Raw genomic sequence first — 15028 nt, 5'->3', positions numbered from 1 at the left:
TTTTGACTGTAAATAACCGTATAGTGTTCAGAATGCAGGCAACCACCCCAGTCCCCAGACACTCCTCACCGCAGTCACACCGCTGTTTGAAGCTCCGGGACATCTGATTTGTAAGAGAGGAATCCAGACATACTGTAGAAAATCCACACATAGATTTCTGCTTCATTGCTCAGTTTCCACAGAAGGACACCAGTGGGGAAATGTAAGTATCTGCATGCTCTCATTCTTTCTACCAACGTATTTTCATGCATCCCGTGCATCTTAGGATAAAATATTGTACGTAAACATCTGCGTGGGGGGACTATGGATGTGCAGGGCTTTAACATTTTCCACACAAACTATATTATCACTTTACAAAACAGGATGCGATATGTCTGATCACGTTCTCTCCCATTAACTGGCTGCAACATTTAAAATGCTGCAGATACTTCAGTTGTAAAAAAAAAAAAAAGAAATTAAGAATTAAAAATACATAGTACAGGTAAGTTTCATGTTGTGCAGTAATATGTAAGACAGTCAGAAAAGCAAGAAACAAATTCACCTCTAACATAATAAAAAGAAGTCTCACACACTGTCTCATTTACTGATGAAATGTTTCTTTGACTGCAACCCTTCTGTTCGTCTGACCTTCATTGGTTTGGTCTGTCCATCCTTCAGTGGACAAAACCAAAACGTTGCAGACAAATAAATATTTCTGTAGTAAGTCAAGAAGTGTGCTGGAGTTCTTGCATTTTTCTCTGATGCAAAAGTTATTCAGATGTGCAGGGGTTTGTACGGCTCTATTCCAGCCTTATTCTTGTGTATCAACACGCCACGACCTGAGGGACAGTGAATGACCTAAATATATACCTACTGTATAGAACAGATATGTACATTTTTCTGATAATACATGCATCCATCCATCCATCCATCCATCATCTCTACACCTTAATCCTCACTAGAGTTGTGGGGGGCTGGAGTCTATCCCAGCTGACTCAGGGTGAAGGCAGGTTCACCTGGACAGGTAACCAGTCTATCACAGGGCTACACTTAGAGACAGACAACCAAGCACACTCACATTCACACCTACGGACAATTTACAATCACCAATTAACCTCAACATGTTTCTGGACTGTGGGAGGAAGCCGGAGAACCTGGAGAGAACCCACGCTGCACGGGGAGAACATGGAGACTCCACGCAGGAAGATCCCGGATGTCCTCACCGGGACGCCAACCGGCGACCTTCTTGCTGCGAGGCCACGGTGCTAACCACCGAGCCACCTTGCAGCCCCTAATACATGCATATTTTCAAATACTAGTTGCAGTATAATAATATAATTTGCACTGTGAATTTGCTGGTTTTACTTCAGTAAAGCATCAGTTTACTACTTCAACAGAATTACCAGGTTCCTGATGCTTATTCCACAGGTGTGCTGCAATGCTACAGACTTTTTTTTTGTTTTGTCACAGCAGAAACGTTTACTTGTCCCAGTGGGGGAAGACCAGCTGTCATGAACAATGGCCCAGCTCCATAAAGTGTCCCAGTAAGCTATGATGGCTGACCGTAAAGCACAAAGGCTGAACCGCCCCTAAGTGGAATGTAGCCAACGTGAATACACCTGTGCATTATCCACCATGACAGGTAAAATGTCTGCTGTGAGAAAGGTCCATTGTAAAACATCGGACGCAGCCATTAACCGAGAAACAGCGAGTAAACACACGAGACTCAAGCTGGTCTGGTTATGGATTCTGCCTTTTATTATACTTTACGCTGGACCCACCTTTTAGCAAACATTATTTTCCTTATTTGGGATATTTGAATGTGCTGTAGAGAAATATATGCATTAGATATACATTTAAAGAGTCAGAGTTTATTCTAACAATTTATCCTTTTGCAGAAGAGGTGGGAACACTCCTAAACCAGCTGGTTGGGAACAGACACTCTTCCACCTACATATCGATGTATAGGCCACAAGCAGTTTCTGCAATATCACCACAATAAATCTTTCTTTTTATTTTCGACAGTAACCACAAGTGCTTTAAAAGCGAGCTATACACTATTGCCTCCAGTGAACACTTTTCTGTGCTGACGCTAAAACTGTCATTGATAATAATTGTTTTTCCATTAAAAAGGAATCAATACATCCATCGATGCTCATGAAAAAAATAGTTTAAGGGCATCGAGTGGTTGCTGTGCTGGTCACATGCATGTCCTTACATAATTTCTTTTCCCCCTTTAGTTATCTTTTTTTATATTTCTCAATAATAAAAAGTCACAAACAGCAATAACGACATGGGACGCTACTATCAGTAGTAATTGTAAGTCTGTGAACATTTGCAGCATTCAGTGTGTCTGGAGGTATTATGTAATGGCAGGACCGTTGAATAGAAGCTCATTAATGATGGTCAGGCTTTTCTTTTGTTGCTGTTCATGATCTATATATACATATATATATTCATAGAAGCAATACACACTGAGTTCTAATTGTGAGTATTTGTCTCTGCTGTGTCTATTATGTGTGTTCTCTCAACAGCTCCACAGGCATGAGTTTATGTCGAGTTGTGTTAGTGCAGAGCTGTGTTGCTGGGGCTGTGTCACACAGAGAGTCACCACGAGAGGGAGGGACTTAGGCAGCGGGACAATGCTGGTGTTTGTGCAACGGCCCCTGAGTGGCGGCTGGCTCTCTCAGATCGCTCTCGCTTGACTACCATTGCTGCACGCATTGTTGAAGTGAAAGGAAAGTGGACAGCTTGATCCTGGTGTGGGATGCGTCGGCAGAGGTAAGACCCTCGTTCCCCACTGCTACATCTCTGGGATGGGAGAAAAATTCCAGTTTTTGAAAGCTGTCTCGTGGGGGTTTTGTGCTGTGTGAAACTGTGTGAGCGGAGTCCTCTAAGTGCAGTTTTAGGGGGAAGCTGGAGGTTCGCTTGGGGTGAGGTACCCTTGTCTGTGTTTTGGCAGGGTCACTACTGTGCGTGAATGGAGCTGAAAGAAAGTTTCACAGAAAGAGGCTCAGTGAAAGGCATGTGTAGAATGTGACTAGGCTCCAGCGATAGAAAAGATAGAGTTCAGAAGCAGACAAAAAAAAAACACACAAAAAAAATAGTTGGAGATGACATTTCTGAGGTGATGGGAAATTACCTTAAAATATACAAAGTCCGAGCCAAGAGGAGAGGATGGAAAGGGGGGAAGAAACGATCGTTTCCGTTACTCTCAGTGGAGAAGACAGGCAAGGATAGAGTGGAGGTTTACAGTGGTAAAAATAGAGACGGAATGGAGGTGGAGAGATTAAGAGAGAGATTAATTAGGGAGCTGAGGGAAGGGGGAAGTCAGGAGGGGAAAAGGCAGAAAAAGAATGAACCAAAGTGAGAACGGCAAAAGAAAGCAACCGCTGTGAAGCCCAGATAAGGTTCCAACAGCATGTGTATTATCTGTAATATACACTTCTGAGCTTAGACTGCAAACTATTGTGAAAATAAAAAAAAAAAAAGAAGGTGAAACTAAAAACTTGTCAGAGATTTCTTTTAAACCAGCCCCTCAAATCTCCTTTTCAGCTCTTTGTAAATGCTGGATTTCAAATGTGTTAAAAAGAATACCGGTAAGCCCCTCATTTTCAGTTCTGCCCTCCTTGCTAGATCAAATACTCTTATCCCTTTTAGCTGACAGATTAGAGAGACTCAAGATGTTCTGTCTCAGTGTGGTAGTCCCAGGATATGCTGCTATTCACATTTATGAATGACTAAGTCTGGATTTCATGGTAACTGACATTCAGTGTGAGGTGTGCCAATCCTTCGTCGCAACCGTGCCCTCCTACTATGACATAAAACCACAGTAAATGTCTGTTCAGCTGGGCTTTGGGACAAAAAAAAGTCCTACAGAATAGAGAAACAGTTGTCTCGCTCTTTAGAAGCATTTAATCCACGTTAACTGCGTGTGTTTTGTGCGTCCAGACAGTGGGAGAGAGATCGGGTTTTGATGTGAAGCACAATAAAGCAGAAAGACTGGCAAGAAGACACAGATCCAACTGTGGTGGTTTGGACCACAACAGAAGAGAGGGTGTCCGCCCCGGCCGCACCAGGGGACAAGAAGAAGAAGAAGAATAAGGAGGTACCACATTAAAAGGAAGCCGTGAGCTGCATTTGTAGCGTGGGTGGGCAGGTGAGGGCTGAGCTGTGGTGACAGCTTTGGGCCGTGTGCCGAATTCTGGTACAGAAGAGGAAGAGGAAGAGGAGGAGTGGACGTAGGAGGAGGAGGAGGAAGAGGAAGAGGAGGAGGAGGAGAGGGAGTAGTGGGCCTGGGCGTGAGGCCCAAACACAAGCAGGATGGGAGAGAAGAAAGTTAGGTGAGTGTCTTTATCTTGTGTGTTTGGCTCAATTAAAACGTTTTCACCAAATGGAAGCTGAGTTAATGTTCTTCATTCTCCTGGTGTGTGTGTGTGTGTGTGTGTGTGGCTGCTGGTTGACGGGAAACCTCCACTTTATTTGCGTCTTTGTCCATGAATGGACGTGTCACTTGCGTGGCCTGTCCTGGTGGCTGTGTGTAAATGGGTCTGTTCATGTGTGCATGTGTGCGTGTCTTTGTTGATCCCTTCGCAGTCTCCCTGCTAAGCTGATTAATGGGGGCGTGGCAGGCCTGGTTGGTGTGACATGTGTATTTCCTATTGACCTGGCCAAGACCCGCCTACAGAACCAGCAGGGCATCCAAGTCTACAAAGGAATGTGAGTGGGACTCCCCCGGTCAAAGTTAATACGTTACTGTGATTGATCTGTAGCAGGGTTACATGTCGAGACAAAGCTTTTACAGCAGATGCATTCTTTTTATTTAATTTTTTTTTTTAGCTTTGGCACCACTGAATGAGATGATTGATTTATTATTATTGAGAAAAATCCTCTGATAAATAAAGATTCTGCATGCAAACACACAAAAACAACATCAAAGTTGTCAAAATGTTGAGAAATGGTTAACAGCACTCTCTGATTTGAGCTACACACAAGACGATGTTATTATTTAGATTACCACGTCTTGCATTTTTTCCCACTGAATCTCAAACGGGTGGAGCACAAGGAGCAAAACATGCTCTTCCCATATTTGGATCCGTACTTATGTAAGTTCAGTGCAAAACTTGTGTATTTAGATGAACTCTCACAGTAAAACAGCTCTATTTGCAGACCAACTGTGCAGATATTACTTCATATTCTGTTACTGCAGTTTGCAAGAGATGCAATTAAAAAAAACGTAGATTCTGTGTCCTTAAATGACTCACTGACCCTGAGTTTTTAACAGCACACATCTGGTGGGCATCAGTATTGGCGGCTGATTGGGCGTGGCCATCCCCGGTTCAGCAGCCTGCGGTTTTCCACTATGAGTCAGAGATGGAAAAATAGCTTGGACAACTTCAAGGGCCCACTTACAATGTTCGTTATTGTTGGTTTTTGCTCTTTGCAAAGAGAAAAAGAGAATTTCAACATGACTGTAAACACTGACACCACGGGTGTCTGTAGTGAAGACAGGATGGAGGGTCATCATGGATTATTTGGATAAAAGTCACTGTGTTAATGACGCTTAGGGATGAAAAACATTACAAATAATTTGACCTGAATGTTTGACTTACTGGTGAAAGACATGGATGCTGTTAACGTGGATAATGTTCATTCCTTTCATTGATTTTTCTCATTTTCTCTAAAGGCTCGACTGTCTGGCAAAGACTGTCAAGTCCGAGGGCTATTTCGGATGCTACAGAGGTACTTTTCATTTCTAATCCCCGTGACAAACAGCACTACCACCGTAATCTCGCCACCTGAACTGTTGTTTCTCCCGCGAGCTCTAAATCTTTTTATCATGATAAAGAGCATTTACTGGCGGTTGGTGTTGGTGAGCTATAAGCTGCTGTTTAGGTTTGTGCTATTTGTGTACCTCATTGGAATCGATGGTGTGTCACCGTCATTAGCCCGCTTGTTGTCTCCATCAGGTGCAGCAGTGAACCTCACGCTAGTCACACCAGAAAAAGCTATCAAACTGGCCGCCAATGACATCTTCAGACAGAAGCTCTCTAAGGACGGGTAACTTAATCTTTATCCTTCACTGACATTTTATATGAAAGCTCTGAAACCCAAAACCCAGCAGCTGCTTTGACAGGCATGTTAAAACAGAAAAAAATGGTAAAAATGTTCAACTTTCTGATGGTCGATGAACTGCACATTTCTGGCTTGCCTGGAAAACGAACTATATCTAAGCATAATATATTATTCTGTATGTCTAACCTGAACAGTAGAACTTTGGCACTAATGAACCATTTGCACTAAATTCTGTAAACAAAACAAAACATGCTGCCCTTCTTGGCATCACTATGAAGCCACGAGTGACTCAATGGTGACTCAACAGTCACATGAAAAGAAATTACGAAATATTTGACATAACTGGGCTGAACTCCACACTGTGTTTGTCCAGAGCAGATAGGAGACAATTGGGAAAAGATTATTTTCCTTTTAAATGTAATCAGTAAAATATCCATAGTGTGTAGTTTGTGGACACTTGGAAACATGTTGTTGATTCCAGGTTTTTCAATTTCCTTGAAATTCAGAAATGTCAGAATTCATGCTTCTTAGATTTTTTCCCTTTTTGACTATTTATGGCATCATAACAGGACTTTCTTTAAGCTTCCTCTATGTGTAGTCACAGTTGTGCTGTTTCCATAGAGGTGCAGGACTTTATATTGCGATAAAAAATTAGTCCACAGTGAGTAAAAATGTGACGGGAGCACAAAACGAGCAGAAACCTACTGGGGGTTCAGAGGGTTAAATACTGTGAAGCTGCAGTATGGGCCCAGCTAAAACTGCCTATCTCTTCAATATATCACCCTACTGTAGAAACAGCATTTCATTTGAAACCAAGCACACCAGCCTTTAGGTTTTAACTTAGAATATTGAGTCTATCACAGCATGTAGTGGATCCATAATATTCCCAGGCTTTGTCAACATCTGGATAACCTCCCATCTGCAATGAACTGAAGGAGCAACGACAAAATCACCAGATATAAAATATTAATTATGTCAAGCCAGTGTATTTTCTTTTATACGTTCGTATACATTTATTGTACTTACCTCTGACACTGTTCTGTGTCACCAGACATTTGCCCCTGTGGGGGGAGGTGCTGGCCGGGTGTGGGGCAGGGACCTGTCAGGTGGTGGTCACGACTCCCATGGAGATGCTCAAGATCCAGCTGCAAGATGCAGGAAGGCTGGGTGAGTTGTTCACTGGATTTAATGCTGTGGGAATATTTACAGAAGTTTAGAAGGATGTGTTGCACTGAAACCCAATAACCTACCGAGCAAGTCAAACTGGAAGCTCTATCGTGTACAGATAGTAAGATTTATTCGGTATGACCAAGTCTGTCTCAGTCATGCAGGTCTTGGTAATCCTAGGAGCCTCAGTAGAAGGTAACTAAGCTTTTCTTTGGTTCATATAAATATTTCACCTCTTGTCCAACAGACAGACTCCTTATCAGTCAAAACTAAAAAGGTCTCATGGATGAGAGGTGAAACTTTTTCAAGAACCAGAAAAGAAAGTCCAGTTGCCTCTGCTGCAGCTCTTAGTGTAACAGTGTCCTTCTGGGCAGGTGTTGCCAATCGGCAGCCATCTTGGTAACGCCCCCAGACGGTTATTTAAGGTGAAGAAGACCAGTTCAGTATCTACATGAATAGTGAGAGAGCATTAAGTGAAAATTCAGTTGTCATCTAGACGCAAAAACTGCATGACCAGTCAAAGTTAGGTGACTTTGCCTCTAGATAAGGTTTAGAAAGGTGTAACAGGTTATTCTTCGACTACGCAGGTGCAGTTTCATGTCACGAGTGGCGAGTTTGTCCCTTATAACATCTCTGTTATAGGTTTTGTCATATAATGTTTTGCATAAATAAGGGCCAGTGTACACACACTGTTCCTAGATGTGATCCATGAAATGCATCATAAATGGGATGTGATTGGCTGATCGGCAGCTGCCCGCTGTTCAGTGACTGTTGCAGGATTATATCAGCCTTCCTCTAACCTGAGACAGTGCTTGTCTTTATCCTTTAGCTGCACAGAGGCCCGTGCCGGCTCCAGCTCAAGCTGCTGCTCCAGGTCCGGCTCCATCGCTGGTGGCCCCCCCACCGCAAGCCCGGTCGACCCCTCCGCCACGGACCTCGGCCACGGGCATCACGGTGGAGCTGCTGAAGACTCGGGGCCTGGCTGGACTCTACAGAGGGGCGGGAGCCACCCTAATGAGGTGAACATGAATCTCTCCCCCACTCACTCATAGTACATTAAACCTGACTCGACTCTACTGTTCATCTGTAGGCGTACAGGTTCTCTTACTATTTAAAACTAAAGCTAAAAAAGAAAAGGGCAGATTCAGATAACAGTCATAATGGCTTTCTGTTCACATGACATCAGTGCGACTAAAACATATTGCAAGTATTCTCTTTGAACTACTTTGAACAATGTCAGACATACTTCCTATTAGTTTTCTTCCTGGTGTGCACTGTAATTAATTGTCTGACACTAGAACTTTTCTACTTTCCCCTCATGCTGATCAGCTACAATGCCAAGCAGGGCGCTCCCTCTCCTTCCTCTCAACTCTGTCATCGTCGCTGTAATGAGCTGATTGTAGATTGCATAACTTATGTTGCCCTGTTGAATTTCCTGACACGTCTACTAATCAGCACCGATCAATAGATTCCTGCAGCTATGTCTGGCTGCTGTGCCGGAGTTGAACGGGTCCATGTCTCACACCCTCGTTCTCTCCCTGTATCGACCATCACCACCACCTCCCCGTTAACTTTTTTCCTTTTACATTTCAAGAATCTGACTTCCTTCCCTAATCCTAACCTGTAAAACCTATAATTTCATTTTCCAGGGACGTTCCCTTCTCCATGATCTACTTCCCGCTGTTTGCCAACCTTAACGCGCTGGGCCGGGAGAGTGCAGGTGGCCAGGCGGCCGTGCAGGACCAGGCGCCGTTCTGGCAGTCCTTCCTGGCAGGATGCTCCGCTGGTTCAGTGGCGGCTGTGGCGGTCACCCCTCTGGATGGTGAGTGGCAGAGAAAGAGAGACAGGGAGAGGGAGAAGGTAGAACAGCTGGGATGGGAACGGAGCCTCAAGTCGCCGCCATTCACAGCTGCAGATACCTGCTTGGTGCTGCACTGTTTTACTCCAATCCAGACCAATTCCACTTACTTCCAAGGTTTTTTTTTGTTAAACAGGACTATGCAACCTTTTTTTTAAACATTATTCTGCTCTTAGAAATTAGACTTAAATGCATAAGCATTAAAAGGCATCCTTGCTATATTTATTACACCCAACATGGTTGTGTGAGCTAAACTTGGTGCCTTATCACCATCGACTTAGGGTTGCTTTTCACTTCATGTTTGTTCTTTATTTGGATCCCCATTAGCTTCCACGAGGTGGTTGCTGGTCTTCCTGGGGTCCATTCACAAAACAACATTAAAAACACATCACTTTAAAATCACAGAATATCAGTGAGACGGCTTAATTCAATATCAACCCAAAGTTAAGACAAGAAAAGTTTATATATTTACTCCCCATATAACAGACGCTCAACATTTGACTTCATAGAAAGCAGTAAAGTGACATTTCTGACACTTGCATCATCAGGGACAGCTACAGCGCCACATGGCTTCAGATCATCCTTGTATTTATAAAATGCAGAGCGCTGCACTGTGCACATGCTGTGGATGGTATATTTATTTTTTTCATTCTATTGTTCAATTCTATTCTGGCTTTTCTATTGCAAGCACCACACTGTGCATAAATGTCACAACTCAGACACTGAGGTAAATTGGTGGACAGCAGATACAGTGCACTACATGGTAAATCAATCAAAATCAAAAACAGGAACTGATTTCAGATACAGTCATCGATGCTGCTGAGTTAACTCTGAGATATTGACTTTCTTTTTTTCTACTCGGGGCAGTTTCACGCTGCAGGTTAGCATCACATCAGAACACAGCGGCTGCTGTTTGCTTTAACTGATGCTCTGGCATCAGGTTTATGTAATGACAGTGCATCCCTGTTTCACATCCCCACACAGTCATAAAGACCCGTCTGCAGACCTTGCAAAAAGGTGAAGGAGAAGACACATACAGAGGAATCATCGACTGCACGAGGTACGACTACAGCCTATAATAAAACATGAATGTCTTTGATAATAATGAGTGTGAAGGGTCTCGTAACACTTCCTTTTGTCGTCCTTCTTGCATGCACTTTGCAGGCGCATCATGACGAGAGAGGGCCCATCAGCATTCCTGAAGGGTGCAACGTGTCGCGCTTTAGTCATCGCTCCTCTTTTTGGCATCGCGCAGGGCGTCTACTTTCTCGGTGTGGGGGAGACGGTGCTAGAGTTGTTGGGATAGCAGTGCTCGGCGTTGCGGTTGTGTTGCTTCTGTACAGATAATATGCTGCTTTAATCTGCAGCGAACGAATGACACAACCGAGCGAGCAGAGAAAACAGAGAGAGAGGAGGGAAATACGGCAACGATCCCCTAACCAAAGGAAGAGCAGTGGTCTACATTATGAAGAGGCTCTATTTACTAATATGTGGACCAGCGGGTTCACACTAATCAAGGTTCTGTAGGTTTGTACATGCTGTCAACAGGGTTCTGTAGGATAAACAAGGTCCTGTGTATGTGTGTGACTAATCTGAGGGCATGCCTCTGTTTCACCTGAGAGAGAATATTCTGTCTGGTTGTTACTAAGAAAGAACTGTTGCATGTTTTCTTTTTTCTTTTTTTTAAGGCTGCTAACTAAAATGCCTACCAATCTGACCATTTCTTTGGTCTGTGCATCATCCTATGGAAGTGACAAATCCCCCTTTCAATCCAATATTGCGTAATGTTTGATGTCAGAGTCTGAACTGACTTCAGAACCCAATCGTTGGGACGTGAATGTGCGACGTCCTTCTGCCTGCTCTGTTATGCATTCCTCCCACTCCGTCCTGGAGGTCAGAGTTGTAATCTCGGACTCCTTCGCTGGACTGGGAGGCGCTGCCTTTCAGTGTCTATGAGGTCATTAGTTAATCTGATGGTAATGCTTTAATCCCTGCATTAGCATACAATATACCCTAACATACAGCTCACTTCCTGCTTAGAGGCCACACAGGTCAGACCGCTGCATCACTGTCTCATAGACTCGGCTTCCACTTCTCTTTACATGAAACCTGCGACGCACCTCGGCTGGTTTTACCGCTCAGTTTTAGTTACAGTTACAAAAGTGTTGCTTCAAACGATGTACGCACAATAACTAAAGGAAATGCAATTAAAGCCTTATTATCATTGCTAATAGTTTCTAAAGCATCAAAACTGTAAGTCTTAAATGGATTCAGTGGAATTGGTGGCGTTGAAGTATTGTTTTGGTACTCGAGTCCAGTTTAGCGAAGACAATTATAACTGTTAGACCCGTGGAGGGAGTATGGCACCTTGTTCTGCCAACTGTTTGCCATTACTTATACCCATTGGGTAGCACTAAAAAGCTTTTTTTCTCTCTCTCTTTTTTTTTTTTTTTTTACATTTTTAATGCAGGACACACGTCGATGTGGTTAGCATACTTAGGCTACTACATTTTCCTCATCGTAGCGTGAACATAGCCGGAGTAAACTGTTTGTTTACAAGCTGTAAATAAAGATATCTCATCCATGCTGAGTTCTCTGCGTCACGCAATTTTATTTCTTTGGGGTTTTGTATGTTAATTGCATCTCCGTCCACACACACACGCACACACACACACACACACACACACTTACACGCATGCAAACGTTATGCTTGTTAAGTTGTCAACCTCATCGTCTACAAAAATGTAGACCAACTATGTGCAAGAATCTTTGGTGATTTAAACAAAAGGCAGCTTGGTGATCAAGTAGCAAAAATCAGGAGGTTACCTGAAACAACTGAAGGATAAAATATGAAGCAGTCCTTTAGAACATCCCAGGAGAGGTCAGATAGAGCACATTTAAACAGAATTAACAGTGTGATTGTTGAATTATTACTTCGTCCATCAGTGTATAAAAAAAGAAAGAAGAAGAATACATCCATTGCATCCTGTTGAGGGTTTTCTGACCGTGACAGCTGACCGGTGGCTCTACAGACTCACTACGGAGAAGCTGTGGTCACCTTAAATATTCCACCTGAGTCTTCACCGCTCTCCTCAAATCCACCGTTAATCCGTGAACTTGCGGTTGGGGTTGGCGCCAAACAGGTTCACTCTAATTTCAGGCATCATCTGTGAGGGGTAAAGTCAGGATACGAATGAGTACGTAGAAGGAACTAAAAGGAAAAATCGCCTGCTGCACACATGGTAGTTCACCTGTTTACATCTTCTTTGCACATTTCCGGAGCTTACTTCTACTTTCACAAAGCTTCTTATGTACAAAAGTTTGAGCTGAACATTTGTGAGAAAACAGAGGATGGCTCAGACTCTTTAAGTCTGTCCTCTTTTGACCCGAACCTCCAAGTTTTATCCACGCATGACACTGGAAACACAACACTGGTCAAGGGCTGCTGCTGGAAGTTGTATGTTTGCAAAAGCATAATGTTTTCTTTATGCACATAAATTAAGCTTTTTAAAACAATAAGATCATATTTTCTGCATGCCTATTTAGTGATAATGCTTTTATCAGCACCTTTGTGTAGGAAACTGAAGAAAAATGCCTAAAATTAATTGAATAAAGTTCCACAATTACAAAAACAGAACAATAATTGTTATAATTAGTACACAAGTCAGTTTCTCCTTTACTAACATGGTTCCTCAACTGATTATTCAAGGTATCGATGTTGTAAAAGCAGAAAGACGGTCCAGCCTGGAGTCGCTCTTTCTCCAACCTTTAGGTATTTTAGACTCACTGGAGAACCAGGTGGGCTGTGCTGCCACCCACAGGCAAACAGCCCAAACTGCATCTAGTGCGTTACAGTGGTCATAAGAATAGAATAGATAGAATAGAATGCCTTTATTGTCACTATACACATGTACAATGAGATTAAGAGCAGCTCCTTCTGTGCAACATAGAATAAAGAACAAAATAAAGAGCAAAAAATAAAATAGAAGAGATTTCAATATAAAATAAGATAAGTTATATATACAGTATAAGTTATATGTACAGTATAAATTTAGAATTTAGCATAAGTAAACAGTTTGGATTTTAAATGCATTATTAAAGTCACTCTACCTGTTGTGCCATGAGTTCTAGCCTGCTCTCCAAAGTGTTGGACACCTTGATCTTCCCATTATCATTGTACACTTCAACACCTCCACAGCTGTTCAAACAAAGGAAACACTGATTATAAAATCAGCTCAAGCGTTTCTTTTCCTTTAACCTCCTCATGCAACACATTTAAAATGAAAGCTGACATTGAAGCACATTGAGCCAACGTACATTTCAGATGGAAGGAAACGCTCCTGGTCGATTCTCACGGCGATGTTACTCTTCACGGCCTCCCTGTAGATAGGGATGTTCTTATCAACGGCAGCCTGTCAGGTCGTAAAACAGAGGACACCACCGTATCGGCTATCGTGCATGCAACAGAGGACGCAGAGACTCCTGTAACAGTCTGTGCTTTCAGTAATGACAACACAATGACAAGTCCAATCGACTTCACCTGAACAATTTCTACGTCCTGCTGTCGGCAGCGAACGGTGACTTTGGGCTCCAGCAACTGGTAGAATCCCTGAAAAGTCCAACAGTAAAAACTCTGAAAACACAGAGAAACAACAAAGCAAATCAAGCTTTTTTTCAGCAGCTGAAGACTTTACCTGCATCAACAGGCCTTCCAGCAGCTGGGAGTACTGCGCAGGGTCCTTTGCAATCGCTGCAAGTCTTTGTCGGGCCTCGTTTAGCAGATCCTGAGACGAGAGGACGGGAAGAAAACAGAAAAAGGTTGCAGATTAATTCAGTCACACACATTTTGCTAATAAGTGCTGTTCAGGTACAATAGAATTAGAATCAGTTCTGTGTAAATACTTGTTCATGGTGACAGGTCAATCTAATTATTCTGGGATTTGAGAACCACAAATGAACATCCATTTATTCCATTATAAAGGTGTAGTGGATGTAGGACTTTTAATTAAGGGCTGTAAAGGAACAAAACATATGCAGACATGCTCACTGTTGACACACAAACCTAAACAATGCAAACTAATCACAGCTGCAAATAACATAAATTAAAATGAATCTAAACGCGTGACATTTCTGTGAGTTAGTGTCAAACGCGAGCATCGATCTCTCACCGTGATCATGTCGTCTCGGGCCTTCAGCACCTTCAGCCTCGCTTGGTTCATCAGATTGGACATCTGGCTGTGAGGAGATGAGCGTTTTAATTCAGAATTTACAACTAAAAATAGTTAAAGCTAGAGTGCGGGGCTTTTACATATAAATGAACATCTGTTATATTCAAGCCAATTAGGTTACACAATGCTGATTAATGCCGGGAAAATCTCTCTCCGTATTTCGCAGCAGACCGTCGTTGTTCAGCAAACGTCTGTGGAGATATTTTACACCAACTAGCAGTGACCGGTTTGTCAGAGCTGAAGAAGGGAACAGCTGTCGTGACAGAGATGAAGCAGACTACAGCAATAAAGAACGATGGTGGAAAAACCGGAGAAGCATCCAAGAAATGTTTCTGATGTTGCAGATAACAAAGAAGCTCAATGTTCAGCGGAAGGATTCCAGCCTGAAACAGAAAGTGATTGATGGGGAGGACAAACCCAGACTGATTTGGCTTTTCCTCATCAAAGATAGCTGAGAGAAAAGAGAAGACTGAGGCAAGACAATAATGTCACCTTACTGCACTTTGGCAGGCTGACATTTGTGAGATATTGAGAGCGGGCTTTTACATTTATGCTGTAAGCTTGAGTTGACATCGTTTGTGTAATTACTCTCTCTGCCAGAAGGGGGAGGCAAAAATTCAGCTCAGCAGGTTTAAACTGTGACAAATGTTCTGATTCTGAATAAGAGGATTTCCTGCTTTTCTTTACCTAGTATTTCACTAAACTAAATGTCTGTGTGTTG

General features: G+C 42.8%; 2 protein-coding genes across 2 annotated transcripts in view; one reads left to right on the top strand and one right to left on the bottom strand.

Annotated features, from left to right (window-relative positions):
- Positions 1–2646: 2646 nt before the first annotated feature.
- Positions 2647–11669, top strand: slc25a18 (solute carrier family 25 member 18). The gene is made up of 10 exons (XM_008292351.1): positions 2647–2760; positions 3931–4322; positions 4576–4698; positions 5666–5721; positions 5949–6039; positions 7106–7221; positions 8051–8240; positions 8871–9043; positions 10064–10139; positions 10244–11669. The coding sequence occupies exons 2-10, from the start codon at positions 4303–4305 to the stop codon at positions 10383–10385; spliced, it is 987 nt and encodes a 328-aa protein (XP_008290573.1). The 5' UTR covers positions 2647–2760; positions 3931–4302; the 3' UTR covers positions 10386–11669.
- A 1-nt stretch (position 11670) lies between these two features.
- Positions 11671–15028, bottom strand: part of atp6v1e1a (ATPase H+ transporting V1 subunit E1a) — an 8823-nt gene continuing 5465 nt past the window's right edge. The window contains exons 4-9 of the mRNA XM_008292350.1: positions 14248–14314; positions 13774–13863; positions 13620–13688; positions 13397–13491; positions 13190–13277; positions 11671–12246 (exon numbers count right to left, since the gene is read on the bottom strand). Coding sequence (XP_008290572.1) covers positions 12184–12246; positions 13190–13277; positions 13397–13491; positions 13620–13688; positions 13774–13863; positions 14248–14314 — 472 coding nt within the window. The 3' untranslated portion in view covers positions 11671–12183. The remainder of the gene's footprint in view (positions 12247–13189; positions 13278–13396; positions 13492–13619; positions 13689–13773; positions 13864–14247; positions 14315–15028) is intronic.

The sequence above is a fragment of the Stegastes partitus genome, unplaced genomic scaffold (genome assembly GCF_000690725.1).
Source record: "Stegastes partitus isolate 25-593 unplaced genomic scaffold, Stegastes_partitus-1.0.2 Scaffold804, whole genome shotgun sequence".
In the NCBI taxonomy this organism is placed as follows: Eukaryota; Metazoa; Chordata; class Actinopteri; family Pomacentridae; genus Stegastes; species Stegastes partitus.
Note: the sequence above shows the minus strand (reverse complement) of the source record. Positions and strands in the feature narration are given on the sequence as shown.

Excerpts from the sequence above, each read along its gene's own strand:
- slc25a18 (XM_008292351.1), top strand. The coding sequence starts at position 4,303 with ATGGGAGAGAAGAAAGTTAG. Across the intron at positions 5,722-5,948 it reads CTATTTCGGATGCTACAGAG|GTGCAGCAGTGAACCTCACG; the intron begins GTACTTTTCATT and ends TGTCTCCATCAG. Across the intron at positions 10,140-10,243 it reads GGAATCATCGACTGCACGAG|GCGCATCATGACGAGAGAGG; the intron begins GTACGACTACAG and ends TGCACTTTGCAG.